We start from the raw sequence: 23,629 nt of genomic DNA on the forward strand, positions 1-23,629 counted from the left end.
CAAAGAACCAGCTTTTAGTTTTATTGATCTTTGCTATTGTTTCATTTTTTTCATTTATTTCTGATCTGATCTTTATGATTTTTTTCCTTCTGCTAACGCTGTGATTTTTTTGTTCTTTCTCTAATTGCTTCAGGTGCTAGGTTAGGTTGTTTATTTGAGATGTTTCCTGTTTCTTAAGGTAGGATTGTATTGCTATAAACTTCCTTCTTAGAACTGCTTTTGCTGCATCCCATGTTTTGGGTCATCGTGTCTCTATTATCATTTGTTTCTAGGTATTTTTTGATTTCCTCTTTGATTGCTTCAGTGATCACTTCGTTATTAAGTAGTGTATTGTTTAGCCTCATGTGTTTGTATTTTTTACAGATCTTTTCCTGTAATTGATATCTAGTCTCATAGCATTGTGGTCGGAAAAGATACATGATACAATTTCTATTTTCTTAAATTTACCAAGGCTAGATTTGTGACACAAGATATGATCTATCCTGGAGAATGTTCCATGAGCACTTGAGAAAAATATATATTCTGTTGTTTTTGGGTAGAGTGTCCTATAAATATCAATTAAGTCCATGTTGTTTAATGTATCATTTAAAGCTTGTGCTTCCTTATTTATTTTCATTTTGGATGATCTGTCCATTAGTGAAAGTGGGGTGTTAAAGTCTCCTACTATGATTGTGTTACTGTTGATTTCCCCTTTTATGGCTGTTAGTATTTGCCTTATGTATTGAGGTACTCCTATGCTGGGTGCATAAATATTTACAATTGTTATATCTTCTTCTTGGATCGATCCCTTGATCATTATGTAGTGTCCTTCTTTGTCTCTTGTAATAATCTTTATTGTAAAGTCTATTTTGCCTAATATGAGAATTGCTACTCCAGCTTTTTTTTTGATTTTCATTTGTATGGAATATCTTTCTCCATCCTCTCACTTTCAGTCTGTATGTGTCCCTAGGTCTGAAGTGGGTCTCTTGCAGACAGCGTATATATGGGTCTTGTTTTTGTATCCATTCAGCCAGTCTGTGTGTTTTGGTGGGAGCATTTAATCCATTTACAGTTAAGGTAATTATCCATATGTATGTTCCTATTACCATTTTCTTAATTGTTTTGTGTTTGTTATTGTAGGTCTTTTCCTTCTCTTGTGTTTCTTGCCTAGAGAAGTTCCTTTCACATTTGTTGTAAAGCTGGTTTGGTGGTGAACTCTCTCAGCTTTTGCTTGTCTGTAAAGGTTTTAATTTCTCCATCAAATCTGAATGAGATGCTTGCTGGGTACAGTAATCTTGGTTGTAGGTTTTTCTCCTTTATCACTTTAAATATGTCCTGCCACTCCCTTCTGGCTTGCAGAGTTTCTGCTGAAAGATGAGCTGTTAACCTTATGGGGATTCCCTTGTGTGTTATTTGTTGTTTTTCCCTTGCTGCTTTTAATATGTTTTCTTTGTATTTAATTTTTGATAGTTTCATTAATATGTATCCTGGCGTGTTTCTCCTTGAAGTTATCCTGTATGGCACTCTCTGTGCTTCCTGGACTTGATTAACTATTTCCTTTCCCATGTTAGGGAAGTTTTCAACTATAATCTCTTCAAATATTTTCTTATTCCCTTTCTTTTACTTTTCTTCTTCTGGGACCCCTATAATTCGAATGTTGGTGCATTTAATATTGTCCCAGAGGTCTATGAGACTGTCCTCTGTTTTTTTCATTCTTTTTTCTTTATTCTGCTCTGCAGTAGTTATTTCCACTATTTTATCTTCCAGGTCACTTATCCGTTCTTCTGCCTCAGTTATTCTGCTATTGATCCCTTCCAGATTATATTTAATTTCATTTTTTGTGTTGTTCATCGTTGCTTGTTTCCTCTTTAGTTCTTCTAGGTCCTTGTTTAATGTTTCTTGCATTTTCTCTATTTCCAAGATTTTGGATGATCCTTACTATCATTATTCTGAATTCTTTTTCAGGTAGACTGCCTATTTCCTCTTCATTTGTTAGGTCTGCTGGGTTTTTACCTTGCTCCTTCATCTGCTGGGTGTTTTTCTGTCTTCTCATTTTGCTTATCCTACTGTGTTTGGGGTCTCCTTTTTGTAGGCTGCAGGTTCGTAGTTCCCGTTTTTTGTGTCTGTCTCCAGTGGCTAAAGTTGGTTCAGTGGGTTGTGTAGGCTTCCTCTTGGAGGGGGCTAGTGCCTGTGTTCTTGTGGATGAGGCTGGATCTGGATCTTGTCTTTCTGGTGGGCAGGCCCACGTCTGGTGGTGTGTTTTGGGGTGTCTGTGGCCTTATTATGATTTTACGCAGCCTCTCTGCTAATGGGTGGGGTTGTGTTCCTGTCTTGCTAGTTGTTTGGCATAGGGCGTCCAGCACTGTAGCTTGGGGGTTGTTGAGTGAGGCTGGGTGTTGTTGAGATGGAGATCTCTGGGAGATTTTCACCGTTTGATATTACGTGGAGCTGGGAGGTCTCTTGTGGACCACTGTCCTGAACTTGGCTCTCCCACCTCAGAGGCACAGCAGTGACTCCTGGCTGGAGCACTAAGAGCCTTTCATCCACACGGCTCAGAATAAAAGGAAGAAAAAATAGAAAGAAAGAAAGAGAATAAAATAAAAGAAAATAAAGTAAGATAAAATAAAGTTATTACAAAATAAAAAATATTAAGAAAAAAGTTTTTTTAAAAGTAAAAAAAAAAATAAGCAAAGAAAAAGAAAAATGGACGGACATAACCCTAGGACAAATGGTGAAAGCTAAGCTATACAGACAAAATCTCTCACAAAGGAATACACATACACACTCACAGAAAGAGGAAAAGGAAAAAAATAATACATCTTGCTCTCAAAGTCCACCTCCTCAATTTGGGATGATTCGTTGTCTATTCAGGTATTCCACAGATGCAGGGTACATCAAGTTGATTGTGGAGATTTAATCTGCTGCTCCTGAGGCTGCTGGGAGAAATTTCCCTTACTCTTCTTTGTTTGCACAGCTCCGGGGGTTCAGCTTTGGATTTGGCCCTGCCTCTGTCTGTAGGTCGCCGGAGGGCGTCTGTTCTTCGCTCAGACAACATGGGGTTAAAGGAGCAGTTGATTCGAGGGCTCTGGCTCACTCAGCCTTGGGGGGAGGGATGGGTGCGGATGCGGGGCGAGCCTGCGGCGGCAGAGGCCAGTGTGACGTTGCATCAGCCTGAGGCTCGCCGTGCGTTCTCCCGGGAAAGTTGTCCCTGGATCACGGGACCCTGGCAGTGGCAGGCTGCACAGGCTCCAGGGAGGGGAGGTGTGGATAGTGACCTGTGCTCCCACACAGGCTTCTTGGTGACAGGCAGCAGCAGCCTTAGCGTCTCATGCCCATCTCTGGGGTCCGCGCTCTTAGCCGCGGCTCGTGCCTGTCCCTGGAACTCCTTTAAGCGGCGCTCTTAATCCCCTCTCCTCACGCACCAGGAAAGAAAGAGGGAAGAAAAAGTCTCTTGCCTCTTCGGCAGGTTCAGACCTTTTCCCTGACTCCCTCCCGGCTAGACGTGGTGCACTAACCCCTTCACGCTGTGTTCACACCGCCAACGCCAGTCCTCTCCCTGCGATCCAACCAAAGCTCAAGCCTCAGCTCCCAGCCCCCACCCGCCCCGGTGGGTGAGCAGACAAGCCTCTTGGGCTGGTGAGTGCTGGTCGGCATGGATCCTCTGTGTGGGAATCTCTCCACTTTGCCCTCCGCACCCCTGTTGCTGCGCTCTCCTCCGGGGCTCCAAAGCTTCCCCCTCCACCACCCGCAGTCTCCGCCCGCGAAGGGGCTTCCTAGTGTGCGGAAACCTTTCCTCCTTCACAGCTCCCTCTCACTGGTGCAGGTCCCGTCCCTATTCTTTTGTCTCTGTTTTTTCTTTTTTCTTTTGCCCTACCCAGGTACACGGGGAGTTTCTTGCCTTTTGGGAGGTCTGATGTTTTCTGCCAGCATTCAGTGGGTGTTCTATAGGAGCAATTCCATGTGTAGATGTATTTCTGATGTATCCGTGGGAGGAAGGTGATCTCCGCGTCTTACTCTTCCGCCATCTTCCTCAACTCATACATAGATTTTTAACTTTTGACCGAAGGGTCAGTGTTCCTAACCCCCTCATTGTTTAAGTCATCTGTATTTCTTACTTTCCTCATTGCCCTCATCAGATTATTGCTCTTAGATACATTTCTAGAGGTATGAACACAGGACTCAGATTTTACATATTTAAAATTTTGTGATTTACCAAAAAAATATGCTCCAGAAAAACATCAATTTATTCTGTTATAAACCCTTCATAATTCATGAAATTTCCTGTTTCCTTATGCTCTGGAAAATTGTGGATGTTATCACCTTTCTGACCTGCCTATCTGGTAGTTAAAAATGACCTCATTTTTTTTAAATTGTATGTATTTCATAACTAGTTAGGTGGAATGTCTTTTCAGATACTTACTGATATGCTGATTTTTTTTTCTTTTGTCATTTCTTGAATCATGTTCTTTGTGAATTTTCCTACTGAGGTGTTTTGCTTTTTCTTATTGATTTACTATTGTTATTTATACGTGAAGGCTATTAAAATTGTGTATAAGTTTTACAAATAATTTCCTAACTTATTATTTGACTTTCAAAGTTCTTTATGATTTTTCATGTATAATTCTAATCAGTACATGATACAAGAACTGCCTTACTCAGTACGTTTACCCACTCAATAAATAACTACTATAATCACAGAATGTGAAGCAACAGAAATAGCAAAATTTTTAAGAGCTTAATAGATATTTTCTTTCATATTCATTCCTGGCTTCTAGGATCAACTGGGCAATGAACAATTAGTATATTAATGGTAATACTACAGTCCTTCTGGCATACTTGTTCCTGAACTATTGGAGGACCAGGTAGTTAAAAAACCTTTAATCACCTGGTTCACATGAAAATTAAATGATGAAATAGAAGTAGATGAATCCATGTGCACATCTTATTTCTAATTCCATTAGTGATCCAAAATTCCTCTTGAAATGACTTTTTGAGGTATTATACAGTAAATTTTAATGTTTCAGAAAGAGAACTACATATCTCAGGAAGCAGGTAATTGCCACTGGATTTAGCAATCTGACCCACAGTATAGAAATTTCTAATTAAAACCCTCTTTTTTATAATGCTAATCTTTCAGCCAAAAATTTCCTTGGGACATGTTATAATGATGATAAAATGTACTAAGATATTAAATTAACCAGATATCCCAGAGGAAGCTAATAAACACATTCATAAATGTTTACTGTAAGTAAATTTTATTGTGAAGTAATCCTATTCTTATATGTAGCTCCCATGATAAGCATCATTACACCATGAATAACTGAACTAATAGAAATAAATATTTAAAATGTTAATCTTCCAAATCTGGATTTGATATATGTAAAAGGGGCACATGACTTTCTGTAACTGACCAGCAGGCAGATGATCTGGAAATAAAGTCACATAACAATACTGTCAACTCATCATTAATCCTTTCAAAGATGATTTCTTTCCCCAACAGTTTAATTCATAACATTTTCATAGTTTAAAAAATTGATGTCTGCATTCTTCTCATAAGTTTTCCATGACCCAAAATACCTTCTATGAGTACTAACTGCATGTTGCTTTCACAATTACTCTATATTACTACTAAATAAGATACCTCTTCAAAAGAATTTATCTTTTTTTTACATATACAAGCTTAAGGGAGTTTCAGTTAAAATAAAACATTTGCCAGTAGATTTGAGACCCAAAGACATTGAATTTACCACTATTTACTACACATTTACCTATGTTGCTCTGCAAGTTTGGTTAATATATATTGATTAAGTTAGCATCATTCCATTTTTGCATTGATATTATTCATAGGTAAACCACAAACTAATATGTAAGGACATGTTCTGATGGAATTTTATAGCAGGGATTTTAAGAAATATACCCATATAAAATAAGGTTCCAACCAAGGTTATCATATATCTTAATTTTGATGTTACCACACTTTGAGCATGTTTTCATTAAAAAATAGGGTTAAAAAGTGTAATTAAGGAATAATTATTAAAATATTATGAAAAGCAGATTGTTGCAAACAATACAATGAAAAACAGGAAATCACATTACTTAACAAATGTAGAAACTAGAGATTGTTCTGGAGAAAATGAAAAAATGAGGTGAACTTGCTTAAAATATTTAAAATCCTAGGACAGAAGTCATATTTAGTATACTTCAAGATACCACCTACTGAATCCAGTATTTCTACTCTGTGGCCTGAGCTAAACAATTTAACATCTCTGGACTTCAGTTTTGTCACCTATAATACCCTCCATACTACATAATATATAAATTCTTCCCAAATGAATTTGAAATTTCACTTGGGTTGCAAAGCACCTGATTGATCTCCATTGCAGGCAGAACTTGCTCTGTGATAATTATGGACAAAAGCACTCTCAGACTTCTTAGTTAATCAGGAGCCTGGATATTTGAAGATCTGTACAAGCTTACTTAAACCGAGTTCAGTCACAAATAAGTAGAGTACTCATTATTGAACACCTGTTAGGCAGCATGCTAGCTACGTTTCTCAGCTGAGCACTGACTCTCATAAGAATCGTGTAAATTATGGCAGACTGTATTTTTCAAGATGAATATAACAAGATCTCCCATCCTACCTAACTCCTCTTACAATGTAACAATGACCCTTCTCCATCAAGAGTTGGGTCTATGTTCCCTTCCCTTAAACATGGGTGGATCTATGACCATGGAGCAAATTACACTATGTGACTTCCAAGAATAAGCTACAAAAGGCAATACAGCTTCCGCTTGGTACTCTTTGGATCACTCGCTCTCGGAACCCAGCCAGCATTTTGTGAGAGAACACAAATTACATGGAAAGGCCACGTGTGGGTGTTCCAGCCAACTACCCTGGCTGAAGTTCCAACAGAACCACCAGACATGTTAGTGAAGGAGCCTTTGAGATGACTCCAGCCTCTGCTACTGTCTTACTACAACTGCATGAGAAATCTCAAGCCCAGTTAACTCCAGAAGAATGACAGATAATGACAAAAATGACTGTTATTTTTTTGTAAGCCCTTAAATTTTGAGGTGATTTGCTATGTGGCAATGAAAACTGCAGAACAAGATATGTATGACTATATTACACAGGTGAGCCAAGAGAGAAACATGTGTATCACACAGCAAGTAAGAAGATGAATCAGAACTTTAACACACCTTCTTATGACATCATGCTTCCTCAAAGATTTATTTTATTTGCAAAAAAGGCATTAAAACAAATGTTTGGCATTAATATTCTTTAAGAGGCCAAAAATAAGCTAAACAAGACATACTGCGTCCATTCTTCATGAAGACTTCTGAAAAATATATTAATGATTACAGATAAGCTCACCTGCCCTTTTAAAAGACTGTTACGTAAACAGCTTAGCTTGGTTCCACCCAATAATTCTTTCAAACTTTATAAAGCCACTAGGCCCACAAAATGTAATGAACATGAAGTAAATGGGAACTTTCATATACCCTTGTTTTACGGAACTTTTTTTTTTTTTAATCATCCACAGCTACATCTGGAGCTATCTCTGGTATCAAAAGAGAGATGGGAAAAGTCAGGTTCCAGCACGGGTGGTTAAACTATCTATCATCTTTCCCAGAAACTCCAACTATCTTTGCCAAAGGTAAAAATGGAATTTTTTAAATTTTTAATTATTTTTAAGTTTAAATCATAATTTATAAATATATCAAATGCAGGAAAGTTGACCTGCATTATTAGAAACATTTCTTCATCCTTAAACACTTATTTAGAGCCTATTGTGTAGAAGAGTGAGTGAAGGCTTTTTTCATATATGCTATGTACTAATTATTTTAGCCACCATGTAAAGCAGAAATCATCTCCATTCTAGAGATGAGAAAACAGAGTCATGGAGAGAAAATGGTATATCAAGTCCCACAGAGAGTTATTAAAATAGTAGAGCTGGAGTTTGAAGGAGATTAGCTTCCTCTCGCCTTCGAGTTTTCAGCTCAAGAGAAGGTTCAACTGATATGTTCAGCTATAGAATAGTCCTTTAACCTTAACAGTTCCATTATTTTTAAAAATTCCAGCTCTTGCTTCTTTATTTCACAGTGACTAAAATGACTTATCGTCATTTTAAATTGATTCTTTTTAACATTTTTGTCTCCTTCCCCATCTATAAATTAAGCTTCATGAAAACATTTCCATGTTGTTCATGGAAAGACTTTCAGGAACTAGAAGAGTTCTAGTATATAGTCTGTGCTCAACACATACTCATTAAGTAAACAAATAAAATCTACACCTCTAACTTCAGGATGTCTGACTCAAAACTCTGACTGTAAATATAAGAATTTTGTGTACCTGACATTGAAAAATTTGAGAACACTTCAGGTGGTGTAACTTAGCCAGGTGGGTTTCTTTTACCCTTTTTCTGTTTTATAGATTAAAAAATGGAAGGGTAAGAGTGTATTCGTTCAAAGTAATATTATTACCTCTATTCTTTCTGATGTTCCGTCCGTTTCAAAATTCTCCTTGGAAATTTTCAGTGCACCGATCTTTAGAGCTGAGCTCAAACCTGACAATACTCTTTCTAGGTCACTTGTTCAGTCACATCAGAAAGTATAAAAGCTTCCATGGAGCAGATCAATGGTGCTTTTAATCTAAGTAGAGCTCCCCACTGGCTGGCTTTGCACCCTCTGTTTGCCAATTCTTCTACACAATCTGTGTTCAGTTTGAGGGACAAGTTGTGTTGGGAGGGGCCAATGGCAGAGACAGAGTAAAGAAACCCCTGCCCCTACCTCCTCCCAACAGGAACACTGGGCCTAAAATCACCTACAAGTGCTTTTTTTCTGCTTTAGAAGGCAGCACCACTATATTCCACTTTGCATGGTTCCAAGACTATTTCTCAGCAACCTCAGAACTAAAAAGTACATCCTTTACCTTACAATTTTGTATCTGGTATATTAACTCAGGAAATTGCCAAACTCTACACTGGTTCTGATTCAAAAGTTTATTTATAAATCACTTTGGAACCCACATTCTATTTTCCCATAGAAGAACTGATAAAAATATGATAATGTCCTCAGATCAAACCACAAAATTTCATTTAACACCTGATGTATTTAAAGTAGTAATCATGATATTGGTGCCAGTTTTTGAGAACCTACACTGTGCTTATTCCATGGAAGGTTCCTCATATAATTCAATTTACTTAATCCTCCTAACAGCTCTATGAGTTAGATATAACTATCATAACACACATGAGGAAACTGAGGTCCGGAAAGGGCAAGAAACTCTGTCAAGGCCACATAGCTAGAAAGTGGCAAAGCTGGAATGTAAACCTAAGCCTCTCTGATGTCAAACTTTGGGCTCCCTCCGCTTTGCTCAACTAGTGCTTTCCTTCTCAAGAAGTGATGCTTCTGTGGGTAAAAGTGGTTTCATTTTGAGGTTTCATAAATGACTGTTTCCCTGCTTTTGGAGTATCAAGTGCATATCTTTATCTCAACTAGCTTCTAGGTAACAGTGCAATTTCTGGACTTGGACAAAAATTCCATCAAGCCCTGGGATACTTTAACATAAACTTCTGACTGCCTACACAACATCCCTTTTCTTCTCTATGTCCTAATAGAACCTGCTTTGATTCAGGAATCACCCTGTCCCATTTGGCTATATGATTCAAGGATAGCTGACTTTTGATTGGTTTAAGCCAGTCATGGTAGTATGTTCTGTTTTCCCTTATTGGTTTAGGCATGAGGATGTGCGGTAATCCTGTCCAATAAAATGCAAGAGAAATATGCTAGGGAGCTTCTTGGAAATGCTTCCTCATTCTTAAAAGAGGCACACATTTAGATTATGATATACATGTATTAATCTATATATGGTTTCAACAACTGACTAGCTTCTGGGGAAAACTAAAATTGTTCTCAACTTTCCAATTTACACCAGTTTTAGTAGGATCAAAGTTTTAAAAAGAGAACTAGAAGAAACCATGGGAGAATCTTTCTTAAGCACCCTTTCAATAGCAGTCATTTATAAACATGACCTCTCCTGCCAACAAAAAGTCATTAAAGATTAAAGAATTTCAAACAACATAAAATAACATTCTGAATGGAGAAAAACATCACAAATTCAAAAGACAAGTAGCAAGCTGAAAATTATTTGTATTCCATGTCACAAAAAATGGCTAATGCATTTAATATATAAATAAGTCCTGCAAACTGGTAAGAACAGATATTATTCCAATTGATAAAAATTGGGAAACATGACAATTTCCCAGAAAAAGAAATCCTACTTGTTCTTAAACACATGTAAAGATGCTCAGTCTCTCTCACAGTAAGAAAAACTGCAAATACTTGAAATTTCACTCACACACACACACACACACACACACACACATAAGGGGTGGCAAGGATAAGAATATTTAATTTTAACTGACTTTTATCCTTTTTATTTTTCAATCATATTCAGGCATATCCTGTAGCAAAAAAAAAAGTTAAATAAAATTGATATATAGAACTTTTGCTGAGACTACTTCCTTCAATTTATCATTCAACTCCTGAAACATGCCATCTAGTGTGAGGTAGAAGATCCTTGTGCAGATGTGAGACGGTGTGCAGATTGGTATGTATGCATGAAAGAGAGAAAGAGCAAGAGGCAAGAAGGAGGAGGAGGAAGTAGAATAATTGAACAGCATAATTTAAAGACATGCTCTAAGGCAAGATCCGGATGTAAGGGGGATTGTATAAAGGAAGAGGGTCATAGATAAGACTGACAAGGTTTGCCAGATTAGATAAAGTTGAAAACCACACTAACAGACAGGAAGGAAAAGGTGCTAGAAATAATCCACAGTAGCAATGGGTAGGAATTAAGAATGAATTAGGCATGAGGGAGTTCAGGGAGGAGTCACACATGGCTATATGGGTTCAAGCCTGGGTGAGAATAAATGTCAGAAGAGACACTTGGCCCCATGGGCCAAGATGAGGTCAGCTTTAAATATGTTGAACTTGAGGTTATGGTAAGACATCTGTGTATGGAAACTACTAGCCAGCAGACAGATGAAAACTGTAGAACTGGACCATTTCAGGGGTAGGGCCGAAACGCTGAGAAGCATGAATTGTGTCTGAACAGACACAAACATTGAGGGCATGAGCACACTTTGTATGATGGGCATTCCTTTTGTTCTAGTTTGTGAGCATCTAAATGCCATTTTTAGCTCTACAGTTATCCACTGTATCTCCATCTAACTATATACTTTATAAATATTTGTCATCTAAAATATATAAAGATAACTGTTTTTCTTAACTTCAATTATTTTGAAAAGACCCATAAGTATGGTTTTTTTTTCTATTTTTCCCCTTTGTTATTAGAAGAGCCAATTTTATGGTTTGTGTGTAATTACTACTTTTGCAATGTTTTACAGATTTTTATAATATGGAGGCTGTTGCTCTGTAGTGTTTCTACATACTTTATGTTTAGTATCTCTATTTTAAATGTTCAATTGCTTATCTCACAAATGCACAAATAATTATTTACCTGTCCTGCTGGTGACAGGCAGACAGTAGACAGCTATTGTTCATCAGGCAAAGAGGAAGACGAGAAAGATTTTTCTTCCCAAATGCTTTCCAGCATTTATAATATTAGAAGACTAAGGATAATGGTGATGAAAAAGGAAGAGAGCCTCTGGCTGATCTGGCTGGGAGTTTCAAATAGCGAAACATCAAAACTCTACTGGAAGTCATGACACCTGCTTTGAGTCCCAGTTCTGCCAGTTACTTGCTGCTTACACAAAACCTTCACTCCATTAAAATTCCTCCTACGTTAAAATGAGCCTAATAAGATCATTCCACAGGTGTACTGCACTGGTCAAATGAGATATGTATTCAAAAGGCTTTTAAAAACTGCAAATGTTAGATAAAGAAGAGAGGTGCTTCTTTTTTGCTCTGGCAAGATTGAGAGGGATGTGATTCCCTTTTATTCTTATAAAATTATAAGAATATAGGCAACGTATGGATAACTTTCCAAAGCCTGATTCCTTTACTTTGTGAGCTTCTTAGAGAGCAGAAGACATTATTTGGGGCTCAAAATGTTTATTAAATGAATGTGGGCATCTGTACCCTAAGCTGTGCAGGGAACACAAAGATCTGCCTTTATAGGCAGAAATATAGGTATGTCCTTATTTGTTTATTTATCTTCCACGTTGTTTCCAGCATAAGGGTAGTTTCCCAATGTCTCTAGAAGAAGGATGAGGCTCATGTGCAGTTAACACAAGAGGAAGGGAACAACCTGATACTTCAGGGCACCTAAATTTGTGATTATTTGTTACAGCCACAAGAAAACTAATATATCTATTCATAATCAGTTAGAAGAATGGCTTCATCCAGGAGATATAGGCTTTTGTCCACATGAACATAAACGATTCAGTGTAGGTTTATTACGTGTCACAATGCAGTTAGCCCCTCACTTTCATTCTCTCTTGAACCCACCCCAATCAGCAACACCTCCAAAAAAAAAACATACTCCACCGAAATTACTCTTATCAAAGCAAATATCAGCTAGAGTGAGCATATAACTTATTGGCCAAAATGCGACAGAGAGTGAATACAGGTGTTTAGAGAGCGAACAGAGGTGCTATTAGTAAATCCACTGTGATAACTGCTATATGTCAAGATTTCCCAGGGGGCTTATCCCACTGACATTTCACTGGTTAATTTTCAACACTAATGTTACTTGAACTAATCAGCAATACTTAATGCTGTTAAACACTCTTCTCTCCCTGAAACATTTTCTCCTCCTGGCTTCTACAATACCACACACTCCCCCTTTTCATCTCCTCTTTCTAGCAATCCTTTTTATCTCTTTTGCTGATTCCTTCTCATCTCTAAGCCTTAGGTGATCTCATCCAGGTGACTTTTTTTCTTAGGTGATCTCAGCCAGGTCAATGGATTTAAATACTATCTATGCTGTTGATGACTTCCAAATTACCTATCCTCAACTCTGATCTTAGAACCCCAGCTTTATGTATATTCAAGTCTCATAAGCATCTCAAGATTAATATGTTCAATGTGATACACTGCATTAACCAAATAAAGTTTAAAAATCATGTGATCATCTCAGTAGATGCAGAAAAATAATTTGACAAAATTCAATATCCACTCATGATAAAAACTCACCACAAAGTGGGTACAGAAGGAACTTACCTCAACATAATAAAGACCATATATGACAAGCCCAGAGCTAAATATTTTCTCCCATTCTGTAGGCTACCTTTTCATTTTATTGATGGTTTCCTTTGCCGTACAGAAGCTTTTTAGTTTGATGTAGTCTCACTTCTTTATTTTTGCTTTTGTTGCCTTTGGCTGTGGTGTCAGATCCAAAACATCATTGGCAAGACTGATGTCAAGGAGCTTTCGGACCATGTTTTATTATGGCAGTTTTATGGTTCCACGTGTTACATGCAAGTCTTTTATCCATTTTGAGTTGATTTTTGTGTGTAGTGTAAGATAGTAGTCTAGTTTCATTCTTTTGCACATGCCTGTCTAGTTTTCCCAGCACCACGTAATGAAGAGACTGTCCTTTCCTCCTTGTATATTCTCAGCTCCTTTGTTGTAAATTAACTGACCATATACATATGGGTTTACTTCTGTTAAAATGTGCATATACCCAAAGCAGTCAAGAGATTCAATGCAATCCCTAACAAAATTCCAATCACAGTTTTCATGAAAATAGAACAAACAATCCACAAAGGACACCAAATAGCCAAAGCAATCTTGAGAAAGAACAAAACTGAAGACATCAAGCTCCCTGATTTCAATTTATATTACGAAACTATAGTAATCAAAACAGCATGGTATTGGCATAAAAAAAAGACACACAGATCAATGAAACAGAATAGTGAGCCCAGAAAAAAACCCAATCCCTATCAAAATTCCAATCTCATTTTCACAGATATAGAACAAACAATCCTCAAATGTGTATAGAACCACAAAAGACCCAGAATATCCAAAGCTATTTGCAAGTCATATGTCTGATAAGGGATTAATATCCTAAATATATAAACAACTCATATAACTCAATAGCAAAAAACCCAAACAATCTATTTTAAAAATGGGCATAGGATCTGAATAGACAGTTTTTCAAAGAAGTCATAGGTAACAGGCACATGAAAAGATGCTCAACATCACTATTCATCAGGAAATACAAATCAAAAGCACAATGAGATATCACCTCACACCTGTTAGAATGGCTATTATCAAAAAGACAAAAAATAACAAGTGTTGGTGAGGCTATGGAAAAAAGGGAACCCTCGTGCACTGTTATTGTGAATTGAAACTGGTGCAGTCACTATGGAAAACAGTATGGAGGTTCCTCAAAAAAATTAAAAATAGAACTACCACATAATGCAGCAATTCCTCTTCCAGGTATTTAGCCAAAGAAAACAAAATATTACCTCAAAAAAGAGGTTTGCATCACCATGTGCACTGCAGCATTATTCACAATAGCCAAGAAATGGAAACAATCTAAGTGTACATTGATGGATGAATGCATAGAGAAAAATGTGACACCCAGACACACTCACATACACATACATACACACACACACAATGGAATATTATTCAGCCATAAAAAGAATGAAATCTTGCTATTTGCAACAACAAGGAGGGACCTTGTGGGCATTCTGCTAAATGAAATAAGTCAACAAGAGAAATACCATATCATCTCACTGATAAGTGGAATCATAGATACAGAAAACAAATTGGTGGTTGCCAGAGGCAGGGGGTATGGGGTGGGCAAAATGGGTGAAGGGGGTCAAAAGGTACCAACTTCCAGTTAAAAAATAAATAAGTCATGGGGATGTAATGTACAGCACGGCAACTATGGTTAATGATACTGTATTGAAGTTGTTAAGAAGGTAAATTTTAAAAGTTCTCATCCTAAGGAAAAAAAATTCTGTGACTATGTATGGTGACAGAGGTTAACTAGACTTACTATGGTGATCATTTCACAACATATACAAATATAGAATCATTATGTTGTACACCTGAAATTAATATATTATATGTCAGTTATACTTCAACTTAAAAAAAAAGTTTAAAAGATTAACACGTTCAAAACTGAGCTTCTAATCTTACTCCCAAACTTGCTCCTCCTATAGTCTATTCTATTTTGGTTGGCGGCAACTCCATTCTTCCTATTGTTTAAACAAAAACCTTGCAGTAATCCTTGGTTTCTCGAATTCTTTCATAACTCACACCCACTATGTCATATGGAGCATGATCTTGATGAAATGGTGGCCTCCAATTCTGCTACTAGGTATGCCATCCCAGAGAGCATGAAACAGAAAGGCTCACCAACGAAATTAATATGTTCAAATCCCAACATTTATTAAATCATTTTAAAGCATATGGAGAGAAGCAAGGTGAAACAGATGGAAGGTGTAATGCAATTAGGATAAGGTCAAACAGAAGAACCACCACGCTATTTAAATCTTGGGTTATACAATATCCATATGTTTTGCTGTATCAGCCTTTCCTGTTGATGGTGTGGTAGACAGAACCAGAGGTGAGATTTGAGCAAGGCACATTCTTAGGACAGAATGTACCTAAGATGACCACATACACTTGCTCTACTGGAAAGATGCAGGGGCAAGTATAGCTGACCTATAGCTGTAGCTCATCAGTTAGTCTGCTAAACAGTTATAGGATTTATTTGCATTTTTTATGTAGAGCACTTGGGAGGCCATAAGACATACTGAGTATCATTAATCGGTGGCCAATTTAGGAATGATGAAGCTGCCAGAGGTGATATCATCATACCTTATAATTTGGTCTTTTCATCTCTTTCCATCCATAAACAATATTCTTGTGTATTTCACTATTTATTCCATCTATTTTTAACATTTGAAATAGGGTCAAGTTACTATCTAAAGCTGACACTCATTTTGACCTCTGCCTATGTCTCACAGGCTATTTGCTCCTCATCAGCTAAATTTAACACATAGGTTTCACTTATATTTCATAAGCTATTATTGAATAGTTTATTTACACTCTAAGTTTAATGCCTCTTGGAAGTATCATCTATCATCTTTGTTTTCTTACGGCACAGTTAAATATTCTCAAAAAATACAGCTAACATGTGTTCCACATTGAATTGGCAAACCCTGTAGGTTATCCAAAACATATCCAGAATTCAAATACTATGCATCATTCTCACTGATAGAACCATTATGAAAAACAATATGGACATTTATCAAACATTAAAAAATAGAACTACCATATGATCCAGCAATTCCACTTCTCAGTACACATTCAAAGGAAACTGAAAACAGTATCCCAAAGACACATCTACACTCCCATGTTCATTGCAGCATTATTCACAATAGCCAAAATATGAAAACAAACCTAAATGTTGGTCAATGGATGAATAAAGAAAACGTGGTGTGTGTGTGTGTGTATGTGTGTATGTATACACACAAACACATATATACATATAATAAAATACTGTTCAGCCTTAAAAAGGAAGGAAGTTCTGCATTTGAGACAACATGGATGAACCTGGAGGACATCATGCTAAGTGATATAAGCTAGATACAGAAAGACAAATATTGCATGATCTCATTGTATGTTGAATCTTAAAAAAAAAAAAAAAAAGCCAAACTCATAGAAACAGAGAGTAGAATGGTGGTTCACCAGGAGCTGGAAGGAGGGAGTCATGGGGAGTTATTTTTTTTAATGGGTACAGGGTTTCCATTTTGCAAGATGAAAAGAATTCTGGAGATAGATGTTGGTAATGGTTAGACAATTTTATGAATGTACTGAATACCACTGAACTGTACACTTACAAATGGTTAAAACGTTGACTTTTACATTATGTGTATTTGACCACAATAAAAAAATGGGGGGGGGGGGAAATAATCCAAATCCAAGCCTCTGTCATATCCTGCCTGGATTACTGCAATAACATTCTATCTAGTCTCCTTGTTTCCATCCTTATTCCTTTGGTCTATTCTCCACAAAGCAGCCATGTTGAAATAATGTGAGTTTATGTCATTCCTCCAATAGCTTTCTACCTCATTGGTAATAAAAACCTAAGTCTTCACCATTACTTACAAAACCCTATGTGATCTGGTCCACTACTACAGCTCAGACACCATCTCTTAGCACTGTGCCCCTAACCTGTACCTTTCTTTGAATAGTCCAAATAAATATCCCCACAACTCAGGGCTTTTGTACTATCTGTGTTTCTTCCTCATGGGTTTATCTTCCCAAAGGTACCCATACCTCTTTCCAGTCTTTACTCAATATTTACTTTCTTAATGAATCCTTCTCTGACCACCCAAACTGATATTTTAACTTTTCTCCACCATGTACTGCATAGTCCACCTTCCTCTTTTATTTATTTATTTCTTTTTAGCATTTACTATTGTACTTACTACTAAATTTTACTTTACTTAATTCATGTTATTTTCATATTATTTGAAATGTTATTTTACTTATTTATACTTGTTCATACTATGACTCTCCCATGAGCACATGTCCTCCATTAAGGCAGGAATTATTTTGTGTATTTGTTTACTAATGTGTCTTTGATTCCTATAATAATACCTGGCATATAGTAGGTGATTAATAAATAAGTGTAAAATGATTACATAAATTAATATTACTCCATGTGTGAGAATCATAGTAGAGAAAATTCAGTGGTAGTTAGTATAATTAACATGGGCTTGGAGTCAGATAAATATGAACTTAAATTCAGGCTCTGCCACTTATTGGTTAGGCCTTGAAATTTGGATTAAATTGGCCAATTTGAAAAGGAGATATAAGTCATTCTAGGCTGAGAGAACCATAAAAGCTAAGAAAAGAAATTGCTTGGCACTTGTGCAGGAGAGAAAGTGACTTAATTTGGTTGGAGTAAAGAAAACATAAAATAGATTAGTGTGAAATAAGCATGAAAATATAAATTGTTAATAGATCATGGAGCTTACTGATGAAATTTGGGAGAGTGGAGTTATTATAAAGGCCAAAGGAAGTGAAGAAAGTTTTGTGAATTATGTTATTAAAGCTGTTAATAAGAAAATCTAATATGATATAGAGGGGACTAAGCTAAAAAGAGTGATATTGATTGCAAAGCTATTTCTGTAATCTAGAAGACATGTAGTGAGAGCCTGAATCAGAGGGCATTTATGAATACTGAGGGAACACAACTTAATGGAGAAATGCTGTGAAGAAAGAATTGATAATACATATTTCATTATTGAATAGCAGATCACTACAGAGGCAAAAGAGTATGTCACATATTTAAGTCTCAAAAACTGTTGAATAACATCCCCATTTACAAAACAAAAAGGACAACAAAACAGGTTTGTGAGCAATGAAACAAGGTTCACTTCAGGACATAGGAGGTTTGAGAAATCAGTGGACATCAAGGTATAGATACATACCAAAGAGTTGAAAATGAGGCTGTAACTCAAGAGAGACTGGAAGTGGTGAAAACATAAATACAATGATCATGGGCATACAGCTTCAAGTCAAGAGATTAAACCATATTGACAACAGAGAGCGTATACAAAAAAGAAGGTCAAAGGATCTCACATGAGACTCCTATGCTAAGGGAGTTGGAAGAGGAGGAAGAGCCAGATAATGAAAGTGACACAGGACAGTTAGAGGTGAAGAAGGAGCTGGTAAGTCTAGAGGCTATAGGAGAAGTACTTCAGTGACGGTACAAAGCCTGAGAGGTGATGAAAGACATTGGATTTGGTGACCAAGTATAATTATTTGCTGAATAAACAAATGTATAAAAGCATAGACTACAAAAAATGGTCTGTGAAGGAAAATGTCACATAATAGTACATTAACAAGATAAAACGGAGTGGTGTGTTTGGACAGAGGAGGTGTGCCTACAGGAGTTTTGGCTAGGATGAGGTACCAGGAGAAAGAGAGAAATGGAAAGTGAAAAAGATATTGGGGATGTTTGATATTAGATTAGGAGTAGAATGAGAGGCATAATCCAAGTCATAAAAATAGGAATTCAGTGTAACTATAAAAAGGATGCCCTCCATTGAAGAATGGGTGGTAGTTAAGTGATACAATGAAGGAAAAGTTAGGGTTCATACCAGAGAGTATTGCTTCTTGGTAAATTATGAGAAAAACTGATTTATAGGCAGAGATCCTGAGACAGGTCAGATTACTTCACCTCAACACGTTCACAAACTGCAATGACTATAAATCAGATTTTCTAAGTTGGGACAGATGGGGATACTTAATGTTTCTAAGATACTGGGAACTTTTACAATAATTTAGGCATTTTATGTTTCCCATAGGGAACAATCACCCACATGGCTCTCTCTTCTGTTATGGAAAACTGCACCCTTACTTATAGACCACCAAGTAAACACTTGAATGAAACCCTCTAATGGAACCCAATCTGGCCGATCATTAGAAGTGGATCAGATATAACCTGTAGGGGGCAGTACAGGCTCAGCCCCTCTGAGAAACTCTTTAGAAAAAATTTTCTCAGTAAATAGTTAAGACACAAATTTATCAAACCTAACTATGTGTAACACCATCTTCTGATGTGCTTCCTTTAGAAACAGGTAGGATATATCATTCCTCACCAATTGTGATTCATGTTTCTTCTTTTCTAAAGGATAACAATAGGTTTATTTCAATGGCTTATGTTAAGTTAAAATAGATATGTGAACTGCTCAATATTTTATGATATATTACATATTTTGTAATATTTAGATAAAGAGAGAGTGAACAAATACAGTCTAGCAAAATTAAGTCCATTTATAATTACTTCATTAAGGAGTCATACCTGAACAATGCCTTAATGAGATGGTAATGAGGTAAAAATGTGCTGCCAGAATAGGCACTGGAGAAAACCTTCTGGAAAAGGCAGCCCAGTGAAGTGAAAATAAGGGGGAAAAATACTCCTCTCTTTGTCTTGGCTAAGACTTCTTTATTTTAGGAGGTACAACACGTATTAAATCTTGTAAGTTTCAACTGGAGGATGGTGATTTAAAAAAAAAAAAAAAAGCCTAAAGAGTCAGGGAGAGTCAGGAGGGTAGGAGGGAGAGGGAGGAGGAGCAAGGAAAGGGTGGGTATGCTTAAACTTAAAATGGAGATAAAAAATAGTACCTCCCACCTCTAAGAGTCATTATAAGGATTTTATTAGTTCATATAATGTATACACATAGCATACAGCTAACACTCAGTAATGTGTGGCAGAATTCTTTTTATTTACTGATAATGAAGAAACTGATTAGGTTTTTTGTTCAAGACTATACAACTTTGTGAAAATGTGGATGGGAATTTAATTGAAGATGAGGCTGAGTCACATAATCATTTTCACTCATCTCCTTTGTTCAACTTTGCAAGAAAACTAGCCAAGGATAAAGGGCATAACTCTGCCCTGAAATACGTTCCCCTGGCGGAAGCTTTCAGTGTTAAAATTTTTCATGCATCAATTAACTATGCCAAATAAATCACTAATTAAATACAACCACTATCTTAAAAAAAAATCGATGAGTCTCCAAAAATGTATACTTTTCTCCAATGGGATCAAGACGATAATTTCTAAATTCCCATTCATTGTGTAGCATTGAGAAAAGTCACTTCCGCAAGAATTCTTCAAATTGCTCTTCTAAGCAAAATAAATGAGATTTTCTTTTAAAAGGAAATTTTAGCAAATCCAGCAATTCTAGCACATGCCATTCCCATGCTCTAACATATACAAGACTATAATTTCTTGTATTTTTAGGTTTTCTACAACACTGCAATAATGATGGAAAACGCTACTGAGAAGATTCATTATGTGGAAAATATTGAATGGTGCATAGAATCTGACCTGGTTTGAGTGTGACTTTCTGGTATAAATACTACAGAGCCTGCTATCAAGTTTAAATTGGCAAAATTAAAATCTATCATATGAAGAAGCTTACAGTTATATTTTTCTTAAATAGAATATAAATACATACTTATACAGTGAAAATATAATAAGGGCAATATATAGAGTATATATTTCCTTTAGGTATCAGATATCTAGAAAAATCTCCCCAAGTAATGTGACTAGTAAATTTCATCCATTTTCCCATTCTTTTAAATTACCTCTCTTTAATGAGCTTTGTGTTTTGGTTGGTAGCCTTTATAAAAACTAATCTTACAGGTAATTATATAATGAAAGTACAAATCACTATTATAAGAATCCCCACTCATGAAGAATCAACATACATTAAACCTAGAGAGGTCTCAATAACAAAACAGCATCATGTGAAGTATCTAATACAACTGAGAACAATGAAACGGCTCCTGATGGTGGAGAAAAAAAAGGCACTGCAAAATTCAAACAAACAAAAACCATGCTAGGTTATCTACAAACAAAAACCATGTTAGGTTATCTTGGGTGAAGAAGTTCTTTGGTTTGGAGAACAGAGAGTAAATGTTGACAGACCTGTGAAGGAAATGGGCTCCGTGTGGGGTCAGAGGTGGTGACATAAGCAGCCTGTGTGTAGGCATAGCTCTTGAACCGAGGCTTAGGAGAGGAAGGAGTTCGTTCATAGCCCTGTGCTAGACTGACTGTGATCTGCAGAAGGGTTCGGGAGAGGAGGACAGAGAGGAGGAGGAGACATGATAAGTAACCCTGGAAGGACTGCTTTCCAGCACACTAGAAAAAAAACGAATGTTAAATGGAAACAGTGAGATGAAAAATTTAATCCTAAATATATATAAGTGATATTAGAAACTGGTACACTCCAAGAATTCTGGTGCTCAATGTCATGTTGGAGAACAGGTAGTCAGGGAAGAGAGGAGGATGGGATTTAACCATAAAGATTCCATCCTGACACACCTCCAGCACTAATATGGGATGCTGCTCTTCAAACTGGCAAAAACAAGCAACCCAAAGCAATTTTCTCTGAACCCAAAGTAAACAAAACCAGAATTCATCACGTCAATACCTTGGAAAGGACTGAAGCTTTCATAAGCTAAATATAGAATTAGCTCAGTAGAGTGAGAAAATTAGGCCTGAGAGCTTTCCACGCCTTCAGCAGAAATTTTGCTAAAGGCTTTTTCATCACTGTTTGTGTCAAAGAAAGTTAAGAAAAAAAACACCCTAAATATACACCGTTGGGAAGAAGCGCTAGCAATGTAACAGAAGAATCCCACTGGATTCTGTACAATATCATAAAAGTCTTCATCATATGTATTCTCTATTTAATTTTTATTTAAACTATTTTAAACTAATTTTATCTTATCAAAAATATTACCTTGAGTATGCAAAATTTGTTACTACAACAGCAAGTTGCCACTAAAAATAAGAAAACATTATTAAACAGAGTACTTACCTCTGCTCTTGGTCTAGTTCTTTGCTTTTTGCTCTAGTTGATGGAAAGTTTAATGTGTTTATGAGTCTATCTTTTATTTTATTTCACTTTACACAATGGAAATGCAATGTATTCTGTGTCCCATATTCCTATAACATGATGCATATCAATAGCAGAGTATTTTAACAATGTGCCTTGAAAACAACATTATTGTCCATGATATCAGATGAAATTTAGGTTTACAGAGTCCTCTCCCTCTCTCTCCCTCTCTCTCTCTCTCCAAATACACACACACACAGACACACACACACAAAGCTATATACACATTATTTTTGTACATGTGTGTGTGAATATATATACATATATATATACTATGCTATATATATACATATATGTGTATCCATCCATAGACAATATAGATATGTGTGTATGATATCTAAAAATCCATATAAAACAGAAAATATCATTGATATTAGCTATTCTTTCGATCTTTTACCTGTTGAGAATAGTGCATTTGATGATGTAATTGAAAATGTTCTTCTCTAGTAACTTTTGATGGCCTTGGCAACATCTCCACCTCCTGGATGGCTTCGATGCTCACTTGTTGAGGCAAAACTTGGAAGAGTGATGTGACGTACATTAAGATGGACTTCTTATCTGGATAAGTGGTGGCAACATCTGTAAGCACATTAACACCACACATCAATTTTTGGTTTCTATATCTGAGTGTCTAAAAGGGGAATGAACAAATCAATGTTACAGGGAGAAGACAGATTAATGAGCACTCGATTGTCCATGAATGTCCTCCAGAGACTAATTAGAACGTGGTAATCAGGCCTAAGATGTCCTTCCAATTTGGCAGACCAATGAGATGAGCACTAAAGTTAATTTCTTTTCCTTGTTCACATAAAAACTTCATTCCGCAATACTTTTTTCCTAAGTCAAATTGCCAAACTAGCCCATCTAAGAGAGTGGTTTTCATTAGATAAGAAACAAAAATAAAAGAGTGCATCTTCCTTTCCATGGAAAGTTATAATAGCATGTCAATTAAAATGGTGCACTGGTAATTAAACAATTACACCAAAGACTTTAATGCCCTGGCTTCCAGTAAAGAAAGCTTGCACCTCCTAATCAAATTTTTGCTGGTGAGTAAGCATGTAAAGAGCAAAATAATGTCTCTGTGTTGAAATGAACCATGTATTTCTACAATCAAAATAAAATAAAACAACTATGTACCATAAGCATAATGATTTGTAATATTCCTTAACTATATTAAAAATATTTCTTTACATTATGGTGCATCTGTTAAAGTCAGATATCACTTTCTTTCTTAGACATTA

At 36.4% G+C, this 23,629-nt stretch overlaps 1 protein-coding gene across 3 annotated transcripts in view; it reads right to left on the minus strand.

Moving 5' to 3' along the window:
- The window catches only part of DMD (dystrophin), a gene marked incomplete at both ends in the record, with an annotated part of 2,093,893 nt that overhangs the window by 1,551,576 nt on the left and 518,688 nt on the right, over positions 1 to 23,629 (minus strand). For all 3 annotated transcript variants that reach the window (XM_079728248.1, XM_079728247.1, XM_079728246.1), the window contains 2 exons: positions 21,419 to 21,550; positions 22,786 to 22,967. In XM_079728248.1, coding sequence (XP_079584374.1) covers positions 21,419 to 21,550; positions 22,786 to 22,967 — 314 coding nt within the window. The remainder of the gene's footprint in view (positions 1 to 21,418; positions 21,551 to 22,785; positions 22,968 to 23,629) is intronic.

This window comes from Hyperoodon ampullatus (genome assembly GCF_949752795.1).
Source record: "Hyperoodon ampullatus genome assembly, chromosome: X".
Taxonomy (NCBI): Eukaryota; Metazoa; Chordata; class Mammalia; order Artiodactyla; family Ziphiidae; genus Hyperoodon; species Hyperoodon ampullatus.